Genomic DNA, 27,573 nt, shown 5'->3' with positions numbered 1-27,573 from the left:
TTTCTCACAAACTCCCCAACGAAATATTACAACAACACGTCCTCCTAGACATAAAAATTGGATTCATTTTAAAAAGCCATAAACATTTCTACCTGCATCATTTTGAGACAGATTAAAGCAAATTTTAACATTAACGTAACAATTTTAGCGCGCAATAGCTTAAAAACCCGGGAAGAAAATAATGTGGACACATGGGAAGATGAAATGTGCCGTTCATCCGTGGTTCATAATTACCTTGTAGGAAAGATAAATTATATATTATATCCTTTATTAAAAAATTAAAGGAATATTTATAAACTTTTATTCCGGCTGAAACACATAATGCATACTGGAAATCAGATAATTAAAGGGACCTAAGCACGATACTCATTAGGCACATGAGATCTCTTTTGGGAGCTAAATATGAATGGAGTTCGATATTCTCTGGAATCAATTAGCAAGTAAGCAGGTACTGCTTGGGAAGAGTTGGTTTGCATGACGGAATTGGCGGAAGGTGGAAAAACAGCGGCGGGAGATTTGGAAAATGTGGGGTTTCCAGGTTTGATCAAAGACGATACCTAGGTTTTTGATAGATGGATAAAAGGATATCGGTTGATTGTTAATAACAGAGCAAAGGAATAAGACGTAAGGATCGAAGAAGTGGATCGAATCCAAACACTAAAGCCTGGAACTTAATGATATTGAAAAAGCGTTTCCACTTTCACCGGCCCAGGAGGAGGAGGAAAAAAGGAAAAAAGATGTCTTATGGTGGATGTGTTACTTTGCTGATGTGTTTATGTACTCTTGGATTCGTGTGATTGATATTGAAAATCATGAGGTGATAAGGAGAGATAGATTTGGAAGTCAACTGGAGCCTTGATGAACACCACCTCTCCCTCACTCTCTCTCTCTCTCTATATATATATATATATANTATATATAAATGTAGGAAACTAACCATTCTACTATCGCTGGATTACTCAAAAGCGTTTGATTCAATAAATAGAGAAGTGCTATTATCCATACTTGAGTCAATGAATTTTTGTGATAAAGCTTTGATGTTATTAAAGTCATACCTTAATAAAAGATTACAAAGGGTGAAAACAGACAGTGGGAGGATGTCTGACTGGACTTTGATTGATAATGGCATTCCACAGAGCTCCACATTGTCTGCTTTATTATTTGTTATCTATGTTAATAAGTATATTAATATAAGATTAGTTTGGGTGACTTGGAGATTAATTTTAGAAAAATTGTTGAGGATTTAGAAAGAATTGATACTTGGAGTAAAAACCATAGTCTTTGTCTGAATCCAAGGAAGAGCAAAATTATCATTTTTGTAATCAAAGGGTTTTATTGTCCGAAGTAAGAGCTAATAATGAAAAAATCCCTTATGCCAAAAATTTTAATATATTAGGTCTACTTGTACAAGATAATTTATCATGGGATTGCCAAGTAAAGAAGATTTGTAATATTATCTATTCTAAAATGTATAGGCTAAAAAAATTATTTAACTATTACTCTAAAAAAATAAAAAAATGTATTGTAAAAGTATTTATTTTTCCTTACTTAAACTATTGCTTACAAGTAATGTCGAACCTGAATTATAAAAACATTAAAGATCTCCAAGTCACAGAAAATATGTGTTTAAGATACATACTTAATCTAAAATTTGATGATCGTGTGTACGAAAAGTTAAGAAATTATCTATATTAAAAGTTAAAGAGATGCAAGTATTCAAAATATTAAGCAGGTTATCTAGTATTGTAAGATTAAAGGTACCGGAAAGCTTGTATAAAAAATATAATTTTTCAAAAATGAAAGCAGGCACTCTGATTCATAACTATATCATAACTCATTCTATCTGAAATCCATAAGATTGTATAATCAATTAAACGAAAATATATTTTTATCAAGCCACAGTAAATTTAGAAATAAATATAGACTAAGATTGTTAGACAAATACTAATGAGAGTACCTTTTTCTAAAAATACAAATAGTTGTTCATTGATAATTTAGTTTATTAATTTAAGAAGTTCAATCGTTTGAGATAATCCATAAAGTTGATTGTGATGTATTATTGTCAGATAAAATGTGTATATGTGAATTGGTGAAAGAAATGTATTATGTAGTATATTTTAAAAAAAAATTATTAAAATAAAAATAACTCAATTCTCAACTTAGTGTCTGTGCGTGCTAAATAATAAGTTCTACTAAACATGTATAAATCTCGTTAAATATAAGGGTGGTTTATGTAAACCAAATTTTGCGAGAATAAATAAATCATTAATCTATCTATCTATCTATCTATCTATCTATCTATATCTCTCTCACACCCAGAGCCTGTCTCTCTATCTCCCACTTTCGCCACCTAAATTTGCAAAGTTTTTTAATAAAACGATATTCCTTCATTCTCTATCGTTATCTCTTCTCTCTCTCTCCCTCTCCCTCTCCCTCTCACGCTCTCTCTCTCTCTCTCTCTCTCTCTCTCTCTCTCTCTCTCTCTCTCTCACGCTTTGTCCTCTATCGCTATATATATACATACATCAATTTTTATGGTTTTTTTATATACTTTATCTTTAACTAATAAATAATCCTGCCTTAGGGTTTGAGCATGCGTTTTGTGCAAAAGTAACGCCTTAGAGGAAAATAGTTTTCTAAAATAGTCCTTTATATAAAATTAAAGCAACCAATTAAAGATAGAGATCGAGCATAAAAGAGGACTAATTATCTATGAGACAAATCTACTCATTCCGCTTTTTCAAGGGGATTTCCCCTTATAAGTGGAAAGCTTTTAAAAATCATAAATCAAGTTTATGTAACACTTGGATTATTTGATTTCCTTTTATATATATTTTTTTTCTAGTGGCTGTACAATAACACTCACGAAAAAAGACCAGTCGATCCATTGCTTCTGGATGAGATATACGGGATTCTTTGCTGTTTCTTATTAACCCTTCTCCAAGTGGTAATAGGGTTCTGATATTTATATAATTCTATTTATACATTCAACCTATTGCAAACAATAACCTAATCTAAATTTGATGGTACTCAAAGTATTCGAAATATCACTGAGGACCTACCCCTAAAACTAATATAAAAGTTGGTAGATACTGACCAAACCTATTATTGGGATGCCGCGAGGGTGGCCGTAACTTCAACGACCTCCCATCATCATTTCTATCAATTAATAAATGGTGGATCCCTTTCAAACTATATCTACAGATTGGTTGTAATATTACTCAATTTCCCAACCAGCCGGTCATTCTACTTTCATTTACAATACACATTAACCTAACATGAATCGACAGGATTTTGGGGTACTTTATGTTCAGCCAAAGACCCGTCCACACTTAACCCTTCACTCATATAAATACATTCACATATGGAGTGTCAGCGAAGTTCCGATATTACGCCAACGCCGAATCCCTTCATACTACAAATATATCGCTCAACGACAAAAAAAAGTGACACAACTTAACAAAAGAAAATTTTACAAGAGAGACAAATGGAAGTTTACTTTTATGACTTATGTATTAAGTACACGCCATTACGGTTGTTGGCAATAAAAACTCTCATTGATCAATATTATCTTTCGTTTCTCCAAGACTTATGCGAAAATACAGAACTTTAAAAATCCAGTTGTAGTGCACCTAAAAACTACCCCTTTTTGAGTTGTAACACTTTTCTTGCATACATTGGCTCTCAGTAATTTGCGTTAGTTTGTTTGCCCTAACGATATTGGTGGTCAAGGAATTAATTTTTAATTTAAAAAAATCTAATTTAAAAAATTAATTTTTTGTTATAGTACATACAAACCTAACAAATGAGCATAAATATCCATGTAGTAATTTTTATTAATTTATTTTTGACCCAAATGTGCTTTCCTCTTGGAGTCAGGACTAATTACTTATTTAAAATACAAAATTAATTATTAAAATAATGATTTTATTGATTATTAAAAATAATGTAATTAAAACATTAAAAAAATCATTGAAACTATATAACTAAATGTAACTATAAAAATAATGTAAAAGTTAAAAGGCAACATGGTTAAAAAATTATGAAAAAACAATATTATAATTAATAATGTTATTAAAATAAAAGAAATGAAACTCAAATATTGGGTTGTCCGGAAAATAATGCAGGATTTTGGTATTAAACAAAAAAAAAGAAACTAGTTACTTTAAAGCAATGTTCTTTAATCAAAATAATTTCCCATACTCTCAATACATTTCTCCCAACGTGTTGGTAACTTATTAATTCCGTCTGAGTAGAATTCAGAATTTTTAGAATTGATAAAGTCAATAAATGCATTTTCCAGTTCCGTTTGATTTTTGAATATTATGTGTTCTAAGTAGTGGTCCAGGTGTCTAAAAAAATGGTAGTCAGTAGGCGAGAGGTCCGGAGAGTAGGGTGGGTGAGGCAAAGTTTCATAGCCAAGCTCCAATAATTTTTGTGACGTTACACGTGACACATGTGGTCGAGCGTTGTCATGCAACAAAATGGGCCCTTTCCGATTGACCAAAGAGGGCTTCATTACTGCCAATTTCTGATGCATGGTATTAATTTGGTTACAGTATGATTCAGCATTGATGGTTTCGCCAGGATTTAAGAAGCTGTAGTGTATTAAACCAAATGAAGCCCACCATACCGTAACCATTACCTTTTTTTGATGAGTTGGGGGCTTTGGAAAATGTATTGGAGCTTCTCCTTTGTCGAGCCACTGTCCAGAACGTCTAGTGTTATCGTAGAGAATCCACTTTTCGTCACATGTAACAATTCTGGCCAGAAATGGGTCATTTTTGTTTCGACAAAGAAGTGATGCACAAACATCAAAGCGCTGATTTTTTTGGCGATCGTTTAATGAGTGTGGAACCCAATTTTCGAGTTTTTTCACTTTTCCAATCGCCTTGAGGTGGTCAGCGACGGTCGTTTTACTGACTTTGAGTTGCTCTGCACCCACCACTGATCGCAGAACATCATCATTAAGAGAGGAAGGCCTTCCACGACCTTCTTCATCTTCAAGGCTGAAATCTCCCTCCCGAAATTTTTTAAACCACCTTTGCACAGTGCACTCATTAACACAACCCTCGCCCCAGACTTGGTTAATGTTTCTAGCCGTTTGGGCTCCGCTTCGGCCGAGTTTAAACTCGTAAAAGAAAATCGTACGAAATTCTCGCTTTGACATTATAAGGATGACTGAATTATTTCCAAGTAGCGGAATGCTACAGAGGTAAACATACAAATGAGTAATCCTGTAAACGTAAACAGAATATTTTATATAGATTTTTTTTAATGAAAACTTAAAATCCTGCATTATTTTCCGGACAACCCAATAATTCACGAACACTCTAGATCAATATATGATTTTCAAGAAAAAGCAAATTCAGTTGTTACTGCCACGTTTTCGACCTATTTTAAGGTCATCATCAGGGCCTATATTAATTTCACATTTCGAAAAACATTCGTACAATTGATTTAACAGTTGTTTTTCATAATGTGAAATTAATATAGACCCTGATGATGACCTTTAAATACGTCGAAAGCGAATTTGCGTTTTTCTTCAAGACCATACCTTCATTTAGGGTATTCGTGAGTAAAAACGTGGTATTTAAAACATTGAAAACTAAAATAATTCTAAAATTAGTACTACTTTGCTCTTACAATTAAGAGAAAAACGCAGCATAAGAACTAGGAATGCTGTTAGATTCAATTAAGGACATACATAAAATATAATTGTGATTATTTAATATTTACAATATTTTGATTTTCTGTAACTTTTTGACCTGCAACTTTGAAGCTGAGCATTCATGTTTCTCAGATTTCTAAGTGAAATCTGAAGAACCAGAACTATCAGCATTATAGGTCATACTTTTCTTCTCATTACCCGCTTTCAAAGTGCAACGAGAAGATCCAATATCGATAACACTTTGCCCCAAAGTAATTGCCAAAGAGGTGGTGTTTGAAAAACTGACAGACTTCATTATCATTATTGATGGCAATTTCCCTCTTATTGGTTGTCAACAAATTTACAATCAGTTTGACCACGTGACGTAAGAGTCATTTTTTCAGACATTTCATACACCGATACTTTAAAGTTCGACACAGAACTATGATATGCCACTTTTCGTGAATGGTGACGGTATGTTCACGCCAATTCAAAAGTCCACCCTTCACACACCCGAATACTTTAAAAAAAAAGTAAATAATCCGGTTTTTATAATTTTTCAACTTTTGCTACTTCTCTTGTGGGTGTGCGAAATATTTACTCGGCTACATTGGCGCGCCTCGATATTCCGTCGCAGGCTCGCCTACACATCCTTAACCATTACGCCAATAAATACAGTCACTTCTGAATAAAAGCCACGTATGAATCGGTTTCCTAGACGAAACCATAATTTGTCTCTTTAATTACTGTTACAGGTATGTGGTTTTGTTCGTCGGTGGATATGTTGCACTTTTTCGGTATTCTTGCTCTCGTTCACGTATCAATAATATTTTATCTTTACTATCATTAAATATTGTCTTCATCTAAAGACTTATAATTATATGCTACTAGTTTTTGATCGTTTGTTATGTATTATGGTGTCACTTTTCAAGAAAATATATTTTTCTCTAAAATTGTCGTCACGTTTATTCTTCTTATTTTCTCACGTTCGAAAATCAATTATTACTGCTCGCAAGTGGCAAACGGAAAATACAAAAGTGTGGATGACGATTCTTCGAACGAAGAACAATGAACGCCATAATCGAAAATAAACCGCGATGCAAGGATTGAGTGTTGATTTAATTGAAACCGCCCCGACGTTCAAAATGAAAACCGATTCATTTCTGAGAAATAAAATGGTTGTAAGGAACTGGTTGGGTATAAAAATAGTTAGGCATTGGTTACGAGGAAAGTCCGAAGCAAATCACATTATTTGCTGAGGTGAGTAAATAGTCCTTACATCTACGCACTGTTCCAAGAGAATAGGCTCAATCTCTTCTGTCTTGAACACTCAGAGTACATTGAATTTTAAATTTCAATTGTTCAAATTGACTTTGAGTAGTTCTTCATTCAGTTTATCACCACTTTAAACGAATGTATATTCACTTATTAATTAATATTCCTACTTCATTTATTTTCTTTACTTTTTCATTTATATTTTTTCTTTACCTAACTATATGCAATTATCTATCAAGTGATTTGTAATCAGTTCCTCTCTCAAGCTCTCCCTCTCACATTCGCTATCTCTCCATTCTCTCTCTCTCTCTCTCTCTCTCTCTCTCTCTCTCTCTCTCTCTCTCTTTCTCTCTCCTCTCTCTCTCTTCAATGTAGCATTTACCTTATGTAGTACCTTTTACTCAGGTTTAGCATTTACCTTATTTAATTTTCTATGTATGTAATCTATAACATAGTTAGTAAATTTTGTAATTATATGATTTATTTCTATATTGAGATATTACTGTTAAATGAATGTAAATTTTAATTTAGTTATTATTACTGCTCCTCATTCATGCATAAAAATTTCTATTATTATATATACATATGATTATCTAGAAGCGCATGTATGTAAGTTCAAATTGTAAAATGTTCGTTTCTCGTTGAGTGTAAGAAATATCAAATTTACCTAACTCAGCGAGATTTGAAAAAATAAATCGTTTATCAAATTAAAAAATCTCTCTCCTCTCACGCTCTCTCTTTCTCTCTCCCTCCCTCCCACTCTCTCCCCCTCTCAATCATTCGCATCTTTCTTCTTTCTTTCTCCTTAGTTGCAGTTTCTTTTATATTGCCTATCACTTACATCATTGTATCTCTTAACTCATTGTATCTCTCCTTCTTATTTGTTCACCTCTCACTCTCCCTCTCTCTCTCTCTCCCTCTCACTCTCTCTCTCTCTCTCTCTCTCTCTCTCTTCCTCTCCCCTCTTTTTTCTCTTATTTCTCTACTCTCTTCCTATTTACCTAACTACCTACTTATTGATTTATGAAGAAGTTGTGATAATTAAAGTTTTTGAAATATGACATAATATAATATCATCAAACATACATTTATTGATTTCGAAGCATTAAATAAATCCTTTTTTCAAATAAATGAAACCAAAGATGATCTTCTTTCCGACTCATGAACTTTTACTTGAATCTCTGTAATAACTAACATTCTGTTCAATTTATCGATTGTAAATTTTCAACGTTGGCAAAGCATATGGCCATCAAGCGAGGCACGATGGCAAAATCCAACTTTGATAATAAAAAGTTCTTATCTGAAGGTGGCGATATGCTGTGGAGGGGAGTCATATCATTTAGTCCCTTTTGATCTTCTCACTGATGTATAAACCAAGTCCTTCGAAAAGGGACAAAATCGATTTCCGTTACCGAGATATTTGTCCACTTCCCGACGTCAAACAAGCTGACATACGAATTAGAAGTTAAAAGAAGGTTATTAATGAATGTTAGATTTAAGCACATTTACATAAATGAGGGTTAAGCTAATTACAGCTCATTACATGCTCTATAGAAATAAGCAACTAAAAACGTTAATTTGTAGTTGTTTGTTATTAGAAATAGTTGGTTCATCTTTATCAATAAACTAATTCAGGTTTATATAAAACACTCAGTAATTTAATGTTACCAGTACTGTCATGAACTCGTTTCTCTGGTGGGGTGTTAAAGCTTGTTTTACGACATAAAAGAGGCACTTATAGTATAAATCCCTCAAGATTACGTCATAAAAACAAAAATGTACCTTAAATTTCCTCTAAGTAAGCATTTATTCTATGTACAGTACTCCTTTTTTTTGTAATAATTAAAAATCACAATTTATTTTAAATTAGGCGGATAAATCTGAGTCCGTCGACGTTGGGCTTTTATGAGTTCTTTCTTCTTAGTCGCTCTTTCCTTATCGGCGGATTATTATATTTATTATAAGCACGGATGATGTCGATTTGTCTCTGATGGTGTTGTCATTATTGAAAAACTGGAAGATAAAATAAAGAAAAAAATATTTATTCACGTCATTAAAATTTAAGTTGAGAATCCTTATTTTTACGATTTTGATTTTTTTAATTGATTAACAATTATTTGCTGTTTCATTTTGAAATAATCAGAAGATCCAGGAAAAAAGGGGGGTTATAAATATTAAAAAAACATTGATCTAATCTCAACGTCATCAATCTCTAATCTCAATCATCTTCAACTTCATCTCATCCATCTGTAAAAAATACGAAGTTATACGAATAAAATATACCGATGGGAAACAATCTGTAGAAAATTGTAAGTCCTTTGATATCTGGCCTTCCTTTACTTCTCCAATATATGAAAACGGTTAAAGGAAAGAACGATTTCTCGAATTACACAGCAGGGAAGATCACAAAGTCGCCCTTGGGGCTCCAACTCAAATTTCTACCTGGGTGGCAATTTGTTTTAAACTATTTGTTTCAGAGTACAATTGCCGTTGGTTATGCTACTGAAGACGGGCTTCTATCGGTTTTTGCCTTATGTAGCCTAAAACGTAAGTCAGATACGAGCCCTCGATCGATATCAAGAGGCGAATCAAAGTCGGAGTTTATCATGATATACGATAATGAAAATGCAAGGGAAAAATCAGTCCAATATATTTACAAACATTATCCTTTCTAAAAATCTATCCCGTACCTTTTACATTTTGGCCTATAACGTAATATGTAAATTACGGCAGTTGAATTTTCACGGAGACAAAATACCGTTTATAAACTCTAGATTTAAAACATTGCTGGTTTTTGTTTTTTAGTTTTCCCACTATTGATAAACATAGATCTATATTCAAACTATCTATTACAACCTAAAATAACCCTACCGTTTTGAGATTTTTAATTAACATTTGTTTTTCTTTTAGTTTCGATGACCTTCTTCTTCATTCCAACATGGATTATTTCAAATAATTTATTTTTATTTGTCATTTATAGAAGTAGGTAATTAGTATAGAGATGAACCTCTTTTGAACACATTGCTGTCATGCTTCACTCAAATACAAGTCAGTTTTAGTTGTAGCTTGTTACAAACCACCACATAAAAAGTTACATGAGACTGATTTATCATCGGTATTAAATGCACACTGCTCTGTAATAGTCATGGGTGATCTGAATGCCAAGCATATTTCATGAAATAATGGAACTAACAATAAAAGTGGTAATATTCTTTATGATTACTGCATAAACAACAATGTAGAACTTGCCTCCCCGATTCGCACACATATTTTCCTGTCTCTCCCAGAAACCCTAGCACAATCGACATTTTTTTATTAAAAAACATCAGGAACCATCTTTTCCCTGTAAGCCTGGACATGCTTAGCTCTGATCACAATCCGGTCATTCTAAAAATTTAAAAATTTATTCCAGACAACAAAAACAAGATACAATATAATTTCTCTAAAGCTGACTGGCCTCTTTTTCGGAAATTTATAAACTCCCAGCTGATATCACCTCCTGAAACAAACAAGGAAAGTATGCTATCTAGACTCTGTTCCCTTTAATGTGTAGAGAATCCGGGATGAGCCCCCAAAATAAACTCATTGTATATAAAACCATAGTCAGGCCAATGCTGGTATACGCCTGTCAAGTGTGGAGCTACACAAGTAACACCAATATAAAGTGCCTACAAACAATTCAAAATAAATTTTTAAGGTTAATTACATCCTCTAAAAGAAGTGTTCGTATAAACTATATGCACGAAATTTTAAACATCCCATACATTAAGGATGATATCAAAAGGATCACTAGCTCCTTCTATGAACGTAGCGCTGAGAGTACAAATATGACAGTGAAGAATGTAGGAAACTATAACCTCAACAAAAATTGGAAACACAGGAGGATCAAACACATTTTAGTATGACTGCTTTGCATATTATTTATTAAATTGTTTATTAAGTTGTTTATTAGATTGTTTATTAAATTGTTTGTTAAATTATTTATTAAATTATTTATTAAATTGTTAATTTTACTGTTTATATAAGTATTTATTTACCAAATTAGTAAATGTCAGACTATGTATTGTACAAGTCTATTCAATGATTTTAACTTATTAGTAATTATTTATTACCTTGCTTATTTATTAACTTATTTATGAAATTAGCTAATATTAATGAAATGTGTTGTTTATCAAACGTATATATTGTGCATATGTCGCCAATGAATTATGATTTGTAATTTATAATATATGTAATTATTTGTAACTTCCATATTTATGAATGTATTCTTTCTGCAAGTGGTTTTTAGTATATTTTCACCACTGTTCTAATTTCTCTTGGCCAAATCAACAAATATTGTAAATATACATAAGCCCTCTGCCACAAGGATGTATAATCTCCTAGACATTTCCCCTTGTCGACACTTTGTACAAAATGTATGTAAAAATAATAGTACATAAAAATAAATCAAAACAAACAAACAAACCTTGATATCCAACCTAAGAGATCGTAGTGTACAAAAGTATCAATAATAATATAGAATTAAAAAAACATATGAACTTGCATCAAGGTGTAGATACCTACGATCAATCTAAACAATTAGGTTTTTCAGAGGCACCTAAGAATGCTTATAGACAAAATACCTACGTACAATATTTCAAGATACGCCAGTGCACCAAAGTATCGGAATTGCAATTTAAATATAATCTAAAGGTTGTCAGATAAACGAACAATAACCCGAATAAGGTGCGTCCAATTATGCATGTGAATAATAATTCAATATGTCAACATAGACCAAAGTACGCCTAGACGTCATAGCATAAGGTATCATCGTATAAAGATGCACCAAAGTATGAATATGCACAATAATTACATATGTGAACATACACCGATGTACGGCTAGAAGCCATTAGCCATAACTTAACAAATCATGGAGTACCTATACCTACACCAAATAATTAAATAATCAAAAATTGCAGAAGTACCAAAGAATGCTTCAATAACCAAAACAATCAACGTACTGAAGTGCAACAAAATATATTTACAAAATATAGTTCAATACATAAATATTCACCAAAATATACTTATGAACATTAATCTGTTCCACCTTTTAAATGCCCCAACGTATCGTTATGAACAATAATTCGATTTGTGAATATACTCCAAAGTAGGCCTAGAAACCGTAACATATCATTGTGTAAAGACGCACCGAAGTATTCTTATGAACAATTCACTAATTTCGTGGTCCGCTTGACCAATTAAATCATTACAATTAATGAAGGTTTTTTTTTAGTTGAGATGAAAAAAAGCAAATGGCACGAGAGGGATTCGAACCCACGATCTTCGGCTAGATACGCCGCTGCTCTCCCACCTGAGCTATCGTGACCTCGATCCACTCGGACATCAACTCCCAATCTCAATCCCACCTTATGAGTTTTCCCTCCTTTTGCCATTTTTCGAGAATCCAAACCGATTACACGACATTTGAAAAATGGCAAAAGGAGGGAAAACTCATAAGGTTGGGTTGAGATTGGGAGTTGATGTCCGAGTGGATCGAGGTCACGATAGCTCAGGTGGTAGAGCAGCGGCGTATCTAGCCGAAGGTCGTGGGTTCGAATCCCTCTCGTGCCGTTAACTTTTTTTCATCTCAACTAGAAAAAAAACCTTCATTAATTCTTATGAACAATAATTCAATATGTGAACATACACCCAACATTGCTTAGAAGCCAATAATCTAAGCATCAAAGGTTACAGAAGTACGAAAGAATGCTTAAATAACCGAAACCATCAAGATATTCAGTGCTCCATTTACGACCAATATTATAAACATTCTCATCAAAGTATATCTACGAACATTAATCTAACCCATTATTGTAGGTACAGCAAAATATGGCTACGAGCAATAATTCAATATCTGAACATACACCAAAGCAGCCTATTAAACATAAACTAAGAAATCATGATGTACATATTATGTACCCAAGTATTCCGACGGCAAATAATTTAATAATCAAAAATTATAGAAGCATTTAAAAATGTTTAAATAGCAACAACTGTACACCATTACTAACGAACAATAGTTTAATACACGAACGTTCACCGAAATATACCTACAAACATTTCTAAACTATTTTAACTAATTTAAATTAATTACTATTTATGAAAGGTATTGGTTGAGATAAAAAAGTCAGTGTTTAGAGCGGGATTCGAACCCACGACCTTCGGCTAAATACGCCGCTACTCTCTACCACTTGAGCTATCGTGACTTCGATCCGCTCGGGCAATTTTCCCTCCTTCGAGACCATTTCATTTGTCGCCGAGAATCAAATCGATTACACGACATTTGAAAAATGGCAAAAAGGAGGGAAAATTCGAGAGGTGAGGTGGAGATGGGAAGTTAATGTCCGAGCGGATCGAAGTCACGATAGTTCAAGTGGTAGAGTAGTGGCGGATTTAGCCAAAGGTCGTGGGTTCGAATCCCGTTCCTGACACTGACTTTTTTATCTCAACCAATACCTTTCATAAATATTAATTAATTGAAAAATGTTAATTGGTCAATCGGACCACGAACTGTAATGGATTTTAACAAATTTTGAGGTGCACCGAAGTATGGTTACGAACAAGTATACAGATGCACCAAATATGTCTATGGAACACATTTCAAGATGCGATTGTTCATCAAAGTATGCCTCGTAATTAAAATCTTAACAATCTATATTTTTCAGAAGTACTTCAAAATAATAATTAAACATCATGAATATGCAACATGGTGGGCCTGATGATTGACAGAGTTTGCAATTGAACCAAATTATGTTTATGAAAAAAAAACTCAAGAAACCAATGTTTACAAATGCACCAAAGTATGCTTACCACCAAAATTAAATATACGTGAACATACATAAAATTCTGCTTACTGATAATCTGCAAAATCAAAGTTGGCAATTAAAGCAATGTATTTTATCGGTACTCAATCACAAAAGTATTCTTATGAAGAATAATCAACAACAAGGTTTTCAAGTGCACCAAAGTATACTTACGAACAATAGTTCAATACTTGAACATTAACCTAAACAATTTTTTAGATGCAAAGTTTTCTTACGGACAATAACCCAAGAAATCAAGTTTTGCAAATTCGTCTAACTTTACAAACAATTAATGACACCATGGTGTGCAGACCTAGCACAGTATGAACTATCTATTGCTTCAAATAAAAAAGACAAAACAATAAAATAAATCGTGGTAAGCAAATGCAACAAAGTATATCCGAAAAATATGTTTCAAGGTATGCACATTGGCCAGAAACGGAGTTGAATAAAAAAAGCAAAATACTGTGATAGTATGCGTAAAGAAATTATAACATGCAAATAAATATATTGTACCCTCAAATAATGTAATGCATGCAGAATTATGATACGTCTATTGTTCCGAATAGTAACAATTTGCTTCAAAATCATAAAATCGTTTTTTAACCGAAACCTAAGTGGTTAAGTATTGAAATAATGACTTCTTTCCTATTCTTTGTCTCTTTTACTTTTTGTAAAAGTATATTTTCTGCTGACTTAGTAAATACTATTTTTAAAGATGGCTTATTTTCTTTCATTTTAACCCTCACGTTGGCCTCCTGTGACGTCAATGGGATAAAATATTTGTCCTGAATTTGGCGTCGTTTCGAGGAAGTTCATTACGATTAAGTCTACTCATTCTGCTATTTGATTTCTAGAAAATTGAAGTTTAATAAATTAAAACAGACGAAAGGGAAAAGCGTGGCCGCGTAAAGCTAAAGGGTGTAACTTTAATCCATGGCGGAATCATGTTCCTCTGGAGTTATAAGTTAATAACTCCGCCGACGACCAGTCCACACAATACATTTTTTCCAATAAAGCAAAATATGGCGCTCTCGAAACGAATTCTGCGTCAGTGAAAAATATATGTAGGCTGGGAGAAAAAAAATTCATAAATATTCACGGGTGGTTGCAAGATTACAAAATTCATTAATACATTTTATTAATTTTCTTTGCGTTTATTTGATTCAAAAACGTTTATGAAAAATGTCACTGAATCAATTTTACAAAATCAACACTTATTGATATTATTAGTTATACAAAACTGAAAAGTATTTTATTGAAACTAACACTCTTTTTTTCCTAATCACACCATGAGACAACCCGAACAAGTTCTAGCTTTTATGTAACTTGTTTTTATACATAATATTAACAATATATAATTGTTACATTTGGTACAGATTTGTTGAAAATGAAATTAATCACTTTAAGGAGGGGGAGTCCAAACAATATAATATATGGATATATTTGTCAGATATTTCCTTGCTAGCCTTTTTTGCTAGACAACTTTTTTGCACTTCTAAGACGAATGAGGGATTTTAATTAGAGATAAGCAGTTACGTTCTCTTTGTGTCTGTTTGTAAACACAGAACACACTGAAGTGGTAGTAGGATTCGTTCTCTCTGTTGTCAAGAGTCGTATTTGCAGAATAAACAGGGGTGACAATCTACATATTTTATTCCTTATGAAATTATCAGAAATAGCTGTCAGGGCTGTATCGTGATTGTTAAATTTACGAAGGGATGCACGATGCCTGATTTTCAATCGTTAAGATAAAAACCAATTTTTCACGAAGTCTTTGTTTTGAATCTTCAAGTCAAATATTTGTTAAATATTGCTGAGATCCGAAAGAAAAGTGAGTGTTGACATTTTGAACGAAACAGATATCAACATGGTACCTTTTTCGACCCTCGCCCACTATTTAAAAAAAATAATTACAATCTTACAAACGAGGTTTTTCATATTCTAACCCTTTTCAGCCGAGATTAAAAATATTTTTTTCAAAGCGTTATTTTAAATTAGCAAAGAGGGATGAAGAGTGGACTCTCCGTGTAATGACACATTCATGCTCATTACAACTTGTAAGGGTTGATCTTTCGGCCGAAGTCCGATCCCGCCGAATGCTGCTTTTCGACAAGACCAATTGAATAACGGCTATGAATGAAAAGTAGATAAAAAATCCGGGTATCGAATTGACCCGGCAAAATGGCTGCGCGTTATGTGATAAATTGACCATCTCTTTCATACCTTGCAATAAAAAAATTTAAAAAATGAGGAGATATCTTACATATTGCATATATTTGTGTATTTTTGATAAGTTAGCATGTCTCACAAACATTGGAATTTACATAAAAGGACAACTGGTATTTTAGGATAAAGCACCAGACAATAGACCAAAAAACTCAATGCTAACTGAAAAAGATACAAAAAGTTAGATCAAATATATAATAATCTACATGATGTAATAGTAATGTATATGAACTTATCACCAAAATATACCTACGAATACTCGAAACAGTTATGGCTTTCAGATACACCAAAGCATGCTTATGTACGACTACCCAGCAATCAAAATATGTCTACGATCAATATTTCTCGATACGGCAGTGCATTAACTAGTATAATACAATAACCCAATTGAAATAGGTGCACCTAAATATTCTTGTGAACGGCAATTCAATCTGTGAACATACACCAAAGTACGCCTAAAAGCCATAATCTAAGGAATCATTCTGCACAGGTGCATCAAAATGTACCTAGCCCAATATTCTAAAAATCAAGAATTGAAGAAGCACAAAAGAATGCTTAAATCGCCAAAACAATCAAAATATTCAAGTGCTTACGAACATAAGTACTTATATGTCAATATATAAACATTTACCAAAATATACCTATGAATATTAATCTAACCAATTTTTAGACGCACCAAAGTATGGTAACAAAAAATAATTCAATATGCGGATGCACCAGTGTATACCGACAGCCAACAATCTAAAAGTCAAGATTTAAGAAGCACCAAAGAATGGCTTCGATAACGAAAACTATCAATGTATGTATGTGCACCAAAGTGTACTAACGGCAAAACTTCAATATCTGAAAATACTCCAAAGTACTTCTTGTAAATATAAACTAAAAAATTATAGTGTATAGATGCACCAAAGTATACCTAAGTCCAATAATCTAAACAATCAAAGGATACAGAAGAACTAAAGGACGCTTAAATACCCAGAATAATCATAGTTTTCAGGTGCACCAAAGTATATTTACGAACAATAATACAATACGTTCACCAAAGTACACTTACGAACATTAATCTAAACCATTATTTCAGATGATTAAAAGTATGGTTACTTATAATAACTGAGCAATCAAAGTATGCAAACGCTGATACATCAAAGTATGATTCTTTATTAAAATCTTAACAGTCAAAGTTAGTAGATACACTAAATATGCTTACAAACATTACTAAATATATACGAACATACTTAAAATTCTGCCTACGAAAATTTTTACACTCGAGATATTCAAGTGCACCAAAGTATACCTGTGAGCAACAATTCTATATGTGAGCATACAACAAAATTGTTCCTATATAACAAAAGAAAATATCAATAATATTTAGCCCTTGTCCAAATACAAACAATTATGAAAAAAGAAGAAACCTAGAAGGACAGATTTATCAAAATCCAAGGGATACAACTAGGAAATAAATAGGCTTGAGCTAGCAATAAAGATGTCCTACATGTCCATGTTGGAAACATAATTTGTCCTATGTGTGATTGTTTTACACGTAATCCTTTGAAAAAAAAATTATTTCTACTTCAGAATTTAACATTTTAAATCGAGGCGATAACGCGATGTAGCTAGTCAATAAATAAATCTACATTTAAAAAAATACGATATTGTTAAATCCGTAAGCACTATTAATCTAAACTATCGAAGTCAACAATTTAAACTAATTCTATCAAAGTAGGAAAAATCAAAATGATGGAATGAATCCGGCAGGTGGAAGATGGAAGAAATGAAGGGCCGAAAGGTAGTGGTGAAGAAAAATTATATTTAAAATCGACAGCCAAATTTACAGATTTAGAAAATCGAAAAAAATCGCAAAATGATCTAGTTTTGAAGTCAGAAATAAAAGTTGAGGGGTCTAATTTAGAAAAGTACGTAGGGAACAATTTATGTGAAAAAACAGTGAACCAAAACGTCATTTCAGGAACCGATGAAACATCTAAAACCTAGACTTCATAACGAAAATTAAAAAAAAAAGATTTATCAAAAGTGGACGAAAATTAAGGAAGTTAAGAGGTAACATCATGGGACACCATGTACATAAATATAATAAATTATTTGTATTCAGTTATTTATATTCGATTTATTTAGTTAAATGCATCAAAAATGTATGTAAAAAAACCAGCAAATACAAAATACAAAATTTTTAAACTTACAACCTGGACCGCCGGACCTGATTTGGTTTACGGTTTGGACCTTTTATAAAGAGGAAAAAAGTCTGCCGACCTCTGGATTAAAGTATTTGACTTATAGAGAAAAAAATTGATTCTGAGAACCTACAAGTATGATTTTTGCTTGCGTCGGAAAACAATAAGTATCTAAAAATTTATTCTACCATTTAAAAGCTATTTTTGAATCCAATGAAATTGATATTCCTATTAGAAATTACGCAATGTTAATAATTAACAATCAAATGCATCGTATGAAGTATTATGTATTCCTAGTTGACACACACATAATAATCGTAATGTTGTCTAAATGAAAAGTATAAGAAAATTTAATCCTCTTTCTTCTCAAAAGTTATATTTACAAATGTCTCAAATCCCACTATTTCAAAGACATCTGTTAGATACCAGGGTAATTGTTGTGTTTTGATCTTAAATCCCCAAAATGAGACAGGACTGAACAATATTTTCTATTAAACTCAACTCATATGTAAAAAAAAATTATTTTGTAATATTAAACTAAACAGAACGCCTCGTTTCAATTTACAGTTAATTCAATTTTATAAAATTAATTTTAAGGCAACTATTTAAATATAATTAGGTCTTCCTGAGGAAATAGTAGCCCTCAACTAGTTTTAAACTGCACAAGAGGAATTAATTTAATTCATTAAAAGAACACTAAGTAAATTTGTTTAAAAATTGTATTTATATCCTTCATTAACCTAAAAGTATTATGTTCAATATTCTTGAATTTGAAATTTTAAAAAAATCTTCTAAGCGAGACTTGTAAAAGAAGTGTAAGATATAATAAAAATGTGTAATTTTCTAGTTTAAATATCTTTTTTGTTAAATTATTTATACTTTTTATTACAATAATGTAAAGTTCATGACAGATTAAATAGTAAAATAAGAATTTTTAAATGGCTTAAAAGTTGCTTTGAAATATATATTAATGTGATTAAAAATATTATTGGAACAACTGAAACGTTTTTATCTGAAATAAATAACGTTTTTCACCTTAATAATAGGAAGACGAGCCCAATATGGAATATCAAAAATATTTAAATATTTTTTATCATTGTTTGATGAGAAATTGTGTTAAAATCATTAAAACAGAGTGTGGGCAATTTGATAGAGTTAGGTCGAGAAGCAACAGGTAGAGTCGACCAGATTAAAATCCATCCGTTCATTCTACCGTAGATGAGATTATTATTACTATTTATTATTTTTTGAAATATAATAAAAAAATAAAGTGTAGGGAAATTTTTAAACCGTGGTTTTTATCGGGTTGGAACCGAAAGGCACATCGAGGGACCCCCCTTCCCATGGATTTTCTTCTTTTTCTTGAAGTTTTTCTTTTCTTACCTTACGAGCTGTACAAGAAGCAAGGCGAAAATCATGATTTCTTTTTTTGATTTTCGGAAATGCGGGAAATTCGCGTCTTCTTTTCTTGCCTTAAATGGCTTCGCACTGTTCAGCGTCCCGCGGCTCGTGAGAGACTGCCGTCGTTGCCGAAGGATGCAACCCCCTTCGTCGCTCCCACCCGGCCATGGGGGATGATAAAGAAATACCCTCCGCCCACAGCCGTACAACCCTTAAAAAATGTGAACGGATTATCGAGTAGGGTGATAAAATCCGATAAACGTTCCTTTTTCTTTCTATTTTTTTTTTTTATAACCTCGAAACGGGAGAATAGAACAACAGAAAAGGTTTTACCATTTGAAAGCCTAAAGCTAATTTAATTTCTTCTCATTAATCCGTTAAACCTAAATTAATCCCTTTTTAAAAATAATGCAAATTAAAATTTTCCGTCTGAATGAATCAAACTCCCGTGAAACTCTTGGGCCCATTACCAAAGACGTGCTTCGGCATAAACGGAACTTCATCAAATATTCAAACACAATAATAGTGAATCCAGGATGATTCTTCCTAGAAACAATGATTTTGACAGCATACAAGCAGCGAGATGTTCCGGACCACACAAATCAACCTCATAATCCATCACGCGTTTTTGTTTTTTTTTAATTCTTGTGTAAAAATTAAACATTACGCGACACACAACTAGCCAGAACTGTATTGAATAATAAATTAATAAGATTTAGATTTTAGACAAAACATGTACATATTTATCAACATTTAGGAAAATGTATCGTTTGGGCGAACAGCTCAAATCTTTATTAAATTCTTACGTGTTATAACCAATCTCCAAAGTATTTATTTTTATACTGAGAGAATATAAAACAAACAAGTTGTTGATGGATGTTTTTGAGGGATTGGATCACTCAATGGATCCGCTTACACACGCGGTAGTAGGTGACCCAGTACTAGTTCAAGATATGAGTAAGTACAAAACCCTGGACAGTTACAAACATAGAATTAACTGTAACAGGAAAATATAACAACTATGATAAAATAATTGACTTGTGCACTCTTGATTGAAGAGGTTACTATAGTACCACATTTTAAGTTAGAGTGAGGACTATCAGGAAGGGAAGCTGGGTTGTTGACTCTCTCACCCATGGGACCGGAACCACAACTAGGCGCACCGGAGAGTCTGCTAAAATTGGAGCTTGGGAAAGAAAAACTCAAGCACTGGGCAAAAGCTAAGAGTTACAAATAAATAAAAATAAGAGGAAGGTTCTTCTCTCTCAGCAGGAAAGATTTGTGGTAAAACTATAGGCCTTTATACCGGCCACTGTCCTCTATCATAACTATCATTTAAAGAAGTGGACAAAGAAGAGACAAAAATATTATGGTTGTTTCAGGGGAAGACAGAGACATCGGCACGTATCATCTGTGAACGTGAGGCACTAGCCCGAATACGCTACAGCCACCTCGATAATGTCTCACACCAAGAGGGTGGGCGAATAGGTACCGAGGAAATTCTTAATTTTGTGTGAAAAATCGCATTTTCCACGGTATGGTCATAATCCTCGGTAACAGTAGAAAAAATGTTAAAATTCTTACCCCTATTTGATTTAGTAATTCCATATGGGTTTGAATAATGTCCTGAAGATTAGGCTTTTGTTATCGAGGCCATAGTTTTGATCGTCTGTCTACGAGTCCGTAGAAAAGTTTGTATCATCGGATCTTTTTGTTTCGATCTAGTATAAAGATTCCACGTGAGACATTTATAGGTGCACATTTCTACTACTATTACCTACTTAGGATTCCAAGTAGCAAGCCCAGGCGTGGGTAGAGGAACACTGTTTTGGAATACAGATAAATGGATTGTTCACCATGTTAGTAATATTCGGGTGTTTATTTTCTATGATTTTTGACTCCTCTACTTCTTAAGTCATCAATTCATCGTGTTGTCATCACAATATCCCTAGAGCGTAAGCAGTTCTGCCCTGGAATCTATCTAGACGTTTCGATCGCATATGGCACTAGAGTCTATTCCTGAAACTCAAATCTTTCCTTTCTAATACTACTATCTCATCCTAAAATCGTACCTATTTGATCGTTTCTTCAATGTTATCTACCGAACTTCTTCAATCCATTCTGTCCTTTCTGGTGTTTCTCAACGAAACATCTTAGGTCTGTTATTTTTCAGCTTATACACAGCGTACTTCCCTTAACAGTAACCCACTTTCCCTTTGATGAGCTATCCTCTCTGTAAACCTAGTTCCTTTCCTAACAGTTCGACCCCTCCAAGCCAACCTCCTTCATTCGAACCACGGTTCCGAAAATTATTAATAAAACTAAATAAAAACAAATCTCAGTATGTGTTCCTTCTTCTTCTTCAACGCCCGTTGGATGATGAATGTCGTAATAGAACAATTTTTCCATTGTCAATACTCATCTTCTTCTAGCTCTTTTTCCCATCAAAAAGTTAGTGATTTCCGGAAAGCGATAATTTTTAAACACCCTGGAAATTGTCAAGAGAAATAATCCTCAACGGTTTGCAGCATACTGCACGAGCATAGGTGTTTTAAAAGGTGTTTAGAGACCGATTTATATTTGTTTTTCTATGTCTGCCAATAGTAGCAGGATAATGATCCGAAGTCATTCCATATTGAGCTTCACCCCTCTCAATCACTCAATCGGTTAGTTATTTGGGCAAAAAAGAAATTCTGTGGACGGGTTATCGTTGTCTTTGGATTAAGTTTTTTTTTGCTTCATGAGTCAATGTGAGGGGTGGGTTGAGTCATTAATGTAACTGTACATATGTGTAATGTTGTCTTTCGGGGAAGTACTTCTTTTCAAAGTTTGTGTAAGATTGCTTCTGCGAGTATGGTTGTCCATGGATCGACTTTTCGTTCGTATTTGTCCACTAAAGTAAAGTGACTTTTTTGTTTTATTTATACTATGACATTTGCTCTTTACCGTAAATTTCGGCCGGCCTATTCTCGCTACGTTGGTGCGTCAGATTTGTTCGGCATTTCGCCATGTTCAGTGTGTTTGTCGAAGAAGGTGATAGGCCAAAACGCGTCTGGCAGTCCAACCTAGAGAGTATTAGCCGCCCAAAATGATCGAATTTCATGTTCATCACGCTGCAGACAACGTGAAGAAATCTCACAAGTTTTTATTACGTTTGAAAGTTGTGCGTAGTGGTTGCAGTTTTTGTGTGGTGCATTTTCTCAAATGTCATTGTTTCCTTACTAGATAGATAGGCTAAGGTGTATTTTATGCCGAATGAAATTATTTTTGTTATAGGTGTGGTTTTTATGTGTTTGATTTTGTCTATAAGATCCGTTGAATTGTTTTGTTTCATATGTGTTATTTTTCTCTCTTTTCGAACCTTTAAACCTGCTTGATGTGTGGAGTGCTTAATTCTATAAAATGGGTCGTAGTTTTCTTTATTTTGTCTTTTATAAACCGTTTATAGCGAGTGTAAATCCTCCTTTTAAAAAAACCTTATATTTCAACCCAATGCAAAGAAAAAAATGGCCAGTTAGATTTTCTTCAAAATGGGAAAATAGCCGTTGCTAGACAATGCAGAGGGGCAAACCCTTTTAACATGGTTTGAGGGAGAAAAAGGAGCTTTTCCTCGGAGAACTTAACGAACCATTGGGCACGGGGAATAGTGCAGGTCGTGTAGCGATAGCTCCTATAACTCCCATCTGTCCCCACTACAGTTTCCTCTCACATTACAGACTTGAAGATCTGAAAACGTTCGACAAAATAAAAGACGGCCCTCCACATGAAAACTAACGTATCAAGTCACATGTTGAAATAAAGCATCCTGACACTGCGACGAAATAAACGGAAAACAGAGAAATAATTGAATGCCCTGCACTGTATTTATGTGTAATGTTACTTTTTCTAATTTATGTCAAAGTAAAATTGGCCTTAAACTTATAAATCAAGTTAGGTACCAAGCAAAAAGGGGGGAAAGTGCCAAAATAAAAACAGCACTTTGAGGGGATTTTATTTAGAAATTAAAGAAAAAAGAAAGAAGCAAATTACACCTTCGGGTGCAGGCCTAGGCCATTTACGCATTGTCATTCATGAGTTGAGTTTTAATTAGTTAAATTAATAATAATAATTTAATGACGGAACAATTTGTCAAGAATTAGATGTAGTAAATATTAGAGATGATAGTATTATAAAGAACGAAGAATCTCTCTCTCTCTATATATATATATATATATATATATATATATATATCCATTTAAATATCTATCTATCTACGTCTTTCTCTTTCCCTTTATCTCTCTCTTTATATTTCTTCTTTCCCTCCTCATTCCCCCTTTTGGTTTTGCATTTTCTATCTTTTTTCTCTTTCTTTTCGCTCTCTTTTCCTCTTTTTATCTTGCTCCCTCTGTCTTTTTTTCCTTATGGCATAAATTCGGGGTTGCATATTTCCGTATGATAAAAGTTGATTTCATTACAACAGACCTTCTCTATGTCTATTATGTAACCTATGTTACATAAAACGTAACTACTATGCATTCTAAGAAAATGTCGTTTTGTAATAATAATAATAACGTCTTCAAGAGAGACAGAGACAAAGAAGAAAGGTGAGAAAGAGTAAATTTAGGAAAGAGGGAATGTTTACCATCGTAACTATACGGTATTTATTATGAGTAAAACTCTTTTCTTTTTTTTTATCTTATCCCAGTCCACACCAGAGACGACCAACAACACATTTTCATAAAATGTCGTCTTTATTCATTAACAAGTATCGATTTCGGGTTGCTGCCCGCTCCCCGTCTTCCGCTGTCATAACTTAAAAAAGCCCAGTTTCGTGGAAAACTTAAAAAAATTGCAATAATAAAATAACCTATAGAATCGAATAATAATAACAATATTATCAAGATAATATAGTTTTATATGAATATTTTTGACCTCGTAATTTCAATGAAAGCCTTATCAAGTTTTAATGAATAAAATATCAAAAGCATACTAATTAAAACTTTTGGAAATGTTAATCTTGTTGACAGTATTAGCTAGATGCGAATGAAAATATTTAACAAATACTATAGATGCAACTTATTGATTTTTTTATATATATTTATTTTTAAATTAATTAAGGTTTTTAGTTGAGATGAAAAAGTCAGTGTCACGAGCGGGATTCGAACCCAAGACCTTCGGCTAGATACGCCGCTGCTCTACCACTTGAACTATCGTGACTTCGATCCCCTCGGACACCAACTTCCCATCTCAACCCCACCTTTTTGAATTTTCCCTCCTTTTTGCCATTTTTTTTTTTTCATCTCAACTAAAAACCTTAATTAATTGAAAGATATTAATTGGTCAAGAGGACCACGAAAATTAGTGAATATATTTATTTTCTTAAAAATATTTCCTTGGTAAATAAAGAAATTGGGTTCCTGTATCCACACGGAGGAATGATGAATGGGTTTAACAAATTTGAGGTGTGATTCACGAAGCGGGAATTCGTCGCGTAATTGAAATTCTGAGTAAATCAATTTAGAATATTGTAATAATGAAAATTATGAATAATAATCAACCTCCCCCTACGGAGAAAATCCTCGTGTCACATAATCCAAATTAACTCGGCACCAACCACAGCGTCGGTCTGGAAAATTAGACAAGGGTCCGTTCAATTTGTAAGGTCGGGCATCTGTTTAATCAAATAACATCTCTCACATCTTAAATACAATCATTATTTAAAAAATAATAATTAATAAATAAAAGTAAAAACACAATGTAATAAGAAGGAACTTCAAGTAGAGATTAAAATGTTTATATGTTCACGATGCATTTTCGTTTATTGACACAATTTAAACACTTTTTAAAGAAAAAATAAAGAAAAAGTAGAAGGAAGATAAATAATAAATCAATAGAGTAAAGTACTAATAATAAATAGAGATGTACAAAAAGTGAATATGAGAGTGGAAGAAAGAAAAGAGAAAGAGAGAGGGAATTAAAAAGAAAGGAAGTGAAAGGAAAAGGTAGAAAATAAGAAAGATCCATAAATAGACAAAAAGAGCGAGAGTGTGTGAAAGGGGACGGAGGGAGGAAGAGAAAAAATTGTATGAAAAGCAAGAGACATACTGAGATAGACATGTGAGAGGGAATGAGAAAGTGAGTCATAGAGAGTGGTAGAAGATGGACTGATTGATTGATTGATTGATAGTTTTATTTATTCCCGAAATGTTAGGTCTCTTGGACCTTTCCTACACTTAGTCTGAGTCGTACAGTTTACAATATATATTTATTATGATTTAGATTCCTTTGGTCGTTTACAAATATAATTTATAATTAATCCATATTTGCTTAGTGGTCATATTGATTATTCTTTTTATCTAAGGTTTTTGGTTGAGATGAAAAATTAAATTTAAATTAATTTTTCATCTCAACCAAAAACCTTAGATAAGAAAGAATAATTAATTAGAATAATTTATAATGAAGAAAAATTTATAATTTTTAATTTATAATATAATTTATCAAATTTATTTTTTAATTATTTAAAATTTATAATGATTTAAATCCAATTGATTTTAAAATTTTAAGTTATAGTGCATGAGGTAAACTACTGAAGGCACAGCTAAAATCAGTAATTACTAATGATGTTATTTTGCTGTTATTTATATTATTTCTAGCATTATCTAATAATTTTATTACAGCTGTTTAAACATTTTTAGCATATAGCATTTTTTATATCCAAATTTATTAATGTTTAATATTTTTCCTTCATAAATAAATTTGTTTAGCTTTTTTTGCACAAAGCTTTATCAAATATTTTTGAAAATGTGTTTAATTCTATTAAAAAGGCTAGGATTACTTGGTGGTGATTTTTTAACAACTGATATATGAGTTTTCCCACTGGTTAGGACATGCATTGTGATTTAAACAATCATTGAAAACATGAGTAATAATAAGTAATAAAAATAAAATAATGTTTAGTAATAAAATTTATATGGATTTTGTCTGGCCTGATTGCCAGCGATTTCACACTATTTATAGCTTGTTCTATTTCCTGGTTTGTAAATTGATCAATATCTATAATCCATTATATTTAGTACAATATCTATAATGATTTTATGATCTTTTTTATTTGCAATACTTCAAAATTTTTCACTATTTACTTTGATTTCATTAACTAACTTACTGAAATAATTGTTTAAATCAATTTTTGATCCTATTAATTGATTTTTATAATTTATTATTCCAATATTTTTTATTGTTATTCAAAATTGTTTTGAATCTTTTATATAACAACATATTTTTTTTATAGTTGAATCTTTTATTTATTACTTCATTTTTTACTTTATTTCTTCTTATTTTATAAATGAATAGTTATATTCAGGTTTACTTCTTTTATAGACTCTAAATAGTTCTCTTTCTTTTCCTAATTTAAGAAGATTTTGTGTCATCCAAAGTGCTGGTTTCTTTGTTATCCTCATTTTCTTTAATGGTGCCCAAATATATAGTCATTTTTGTATTTCACATGTTAATAAATCTATTTTTTTACATTTTCAATGTCATATAATTCAAATTGATGTATTGGATCTTCTTGAGGTCATTTACAGGCGAATAAAAAACATCACTATTGGGTTTCACCAAGCTTTCGGCGAATGTTCTGCCATCTTCAGGGCCTAATTTATTGAAAACAAATTTACATTAACAGGATTACATAAAACATCATGTACTCATACATTATAAGAATAAAATTGCGTACTTCACCCAGTTTTTTAAGACAATTAAATTTATTGCACATGTTTGTTGTTATTTTAAACTGAAGGTGGAAATGAATCTACATACTGAAAATAAAAAATAAAAATAAAGTAGTCTTGTTTAAAATCTAGTGACACTCATCGGTCCATCCTTTGGTCTCACCTCTTTATAAGTTAAAACTCAATCTCAGGTACATGTATTTCTTTATCACAGATACGTTATATGTATATACAACTTTTAAACTGTTTTTTAACTTAGAATTATAATTTAATTATTTACA

The 27,573-nt window shown here is 32.4% G+C and overlaps 1 protein-coding gene across 1 annotated transcript in view; it reads right to left on the bottom strand.

Moving 5' to 3' along the window:
* LOC106666164 (lutropin-choriogonadotropic hormone receptor-like) overlaps positions 1-19,711 on the bottom strand; it is a 111,231-nt gene extending 91,520 nt beyond the window's left edge. The window contains exon 1 of the mRNA XM_014393131.2: positions 19,569-19,711. Coding sequence (XP_014248617.1) covers positions 19,569-19,603 — 35 coding nt within the window. The 5' untranslated portion in view covers positions 19,604-19,711. The remainder of the gene's footprint in view (positions 1-19,568) is intronic.
* Between the last annotated feature and the right edge of the window lie 7,862 nt (positions 19,712-27,573).

This window comes from Cimex lectularius, unplaced genomic scaffold (assembly GCF_000648675.2).
Source record: "Cimex lectularius strain Harlan isolate CLEC.00 unplaced genomic scaffold, Clec_2.1 scaffold5, whole genome shotgun sequence".
Taxonomy (NCBI): domain Eukaryota; kingdom Metazoa; phylum Arthropoda; class Insecta; order Hemiptera; family Cimicidae; genus Cimex; species Cimex lectularius.
Note: the sequence above shows the minus strand (reverse complement) of the source record. Positions and strands in the feature narration are given on the sequence as shown.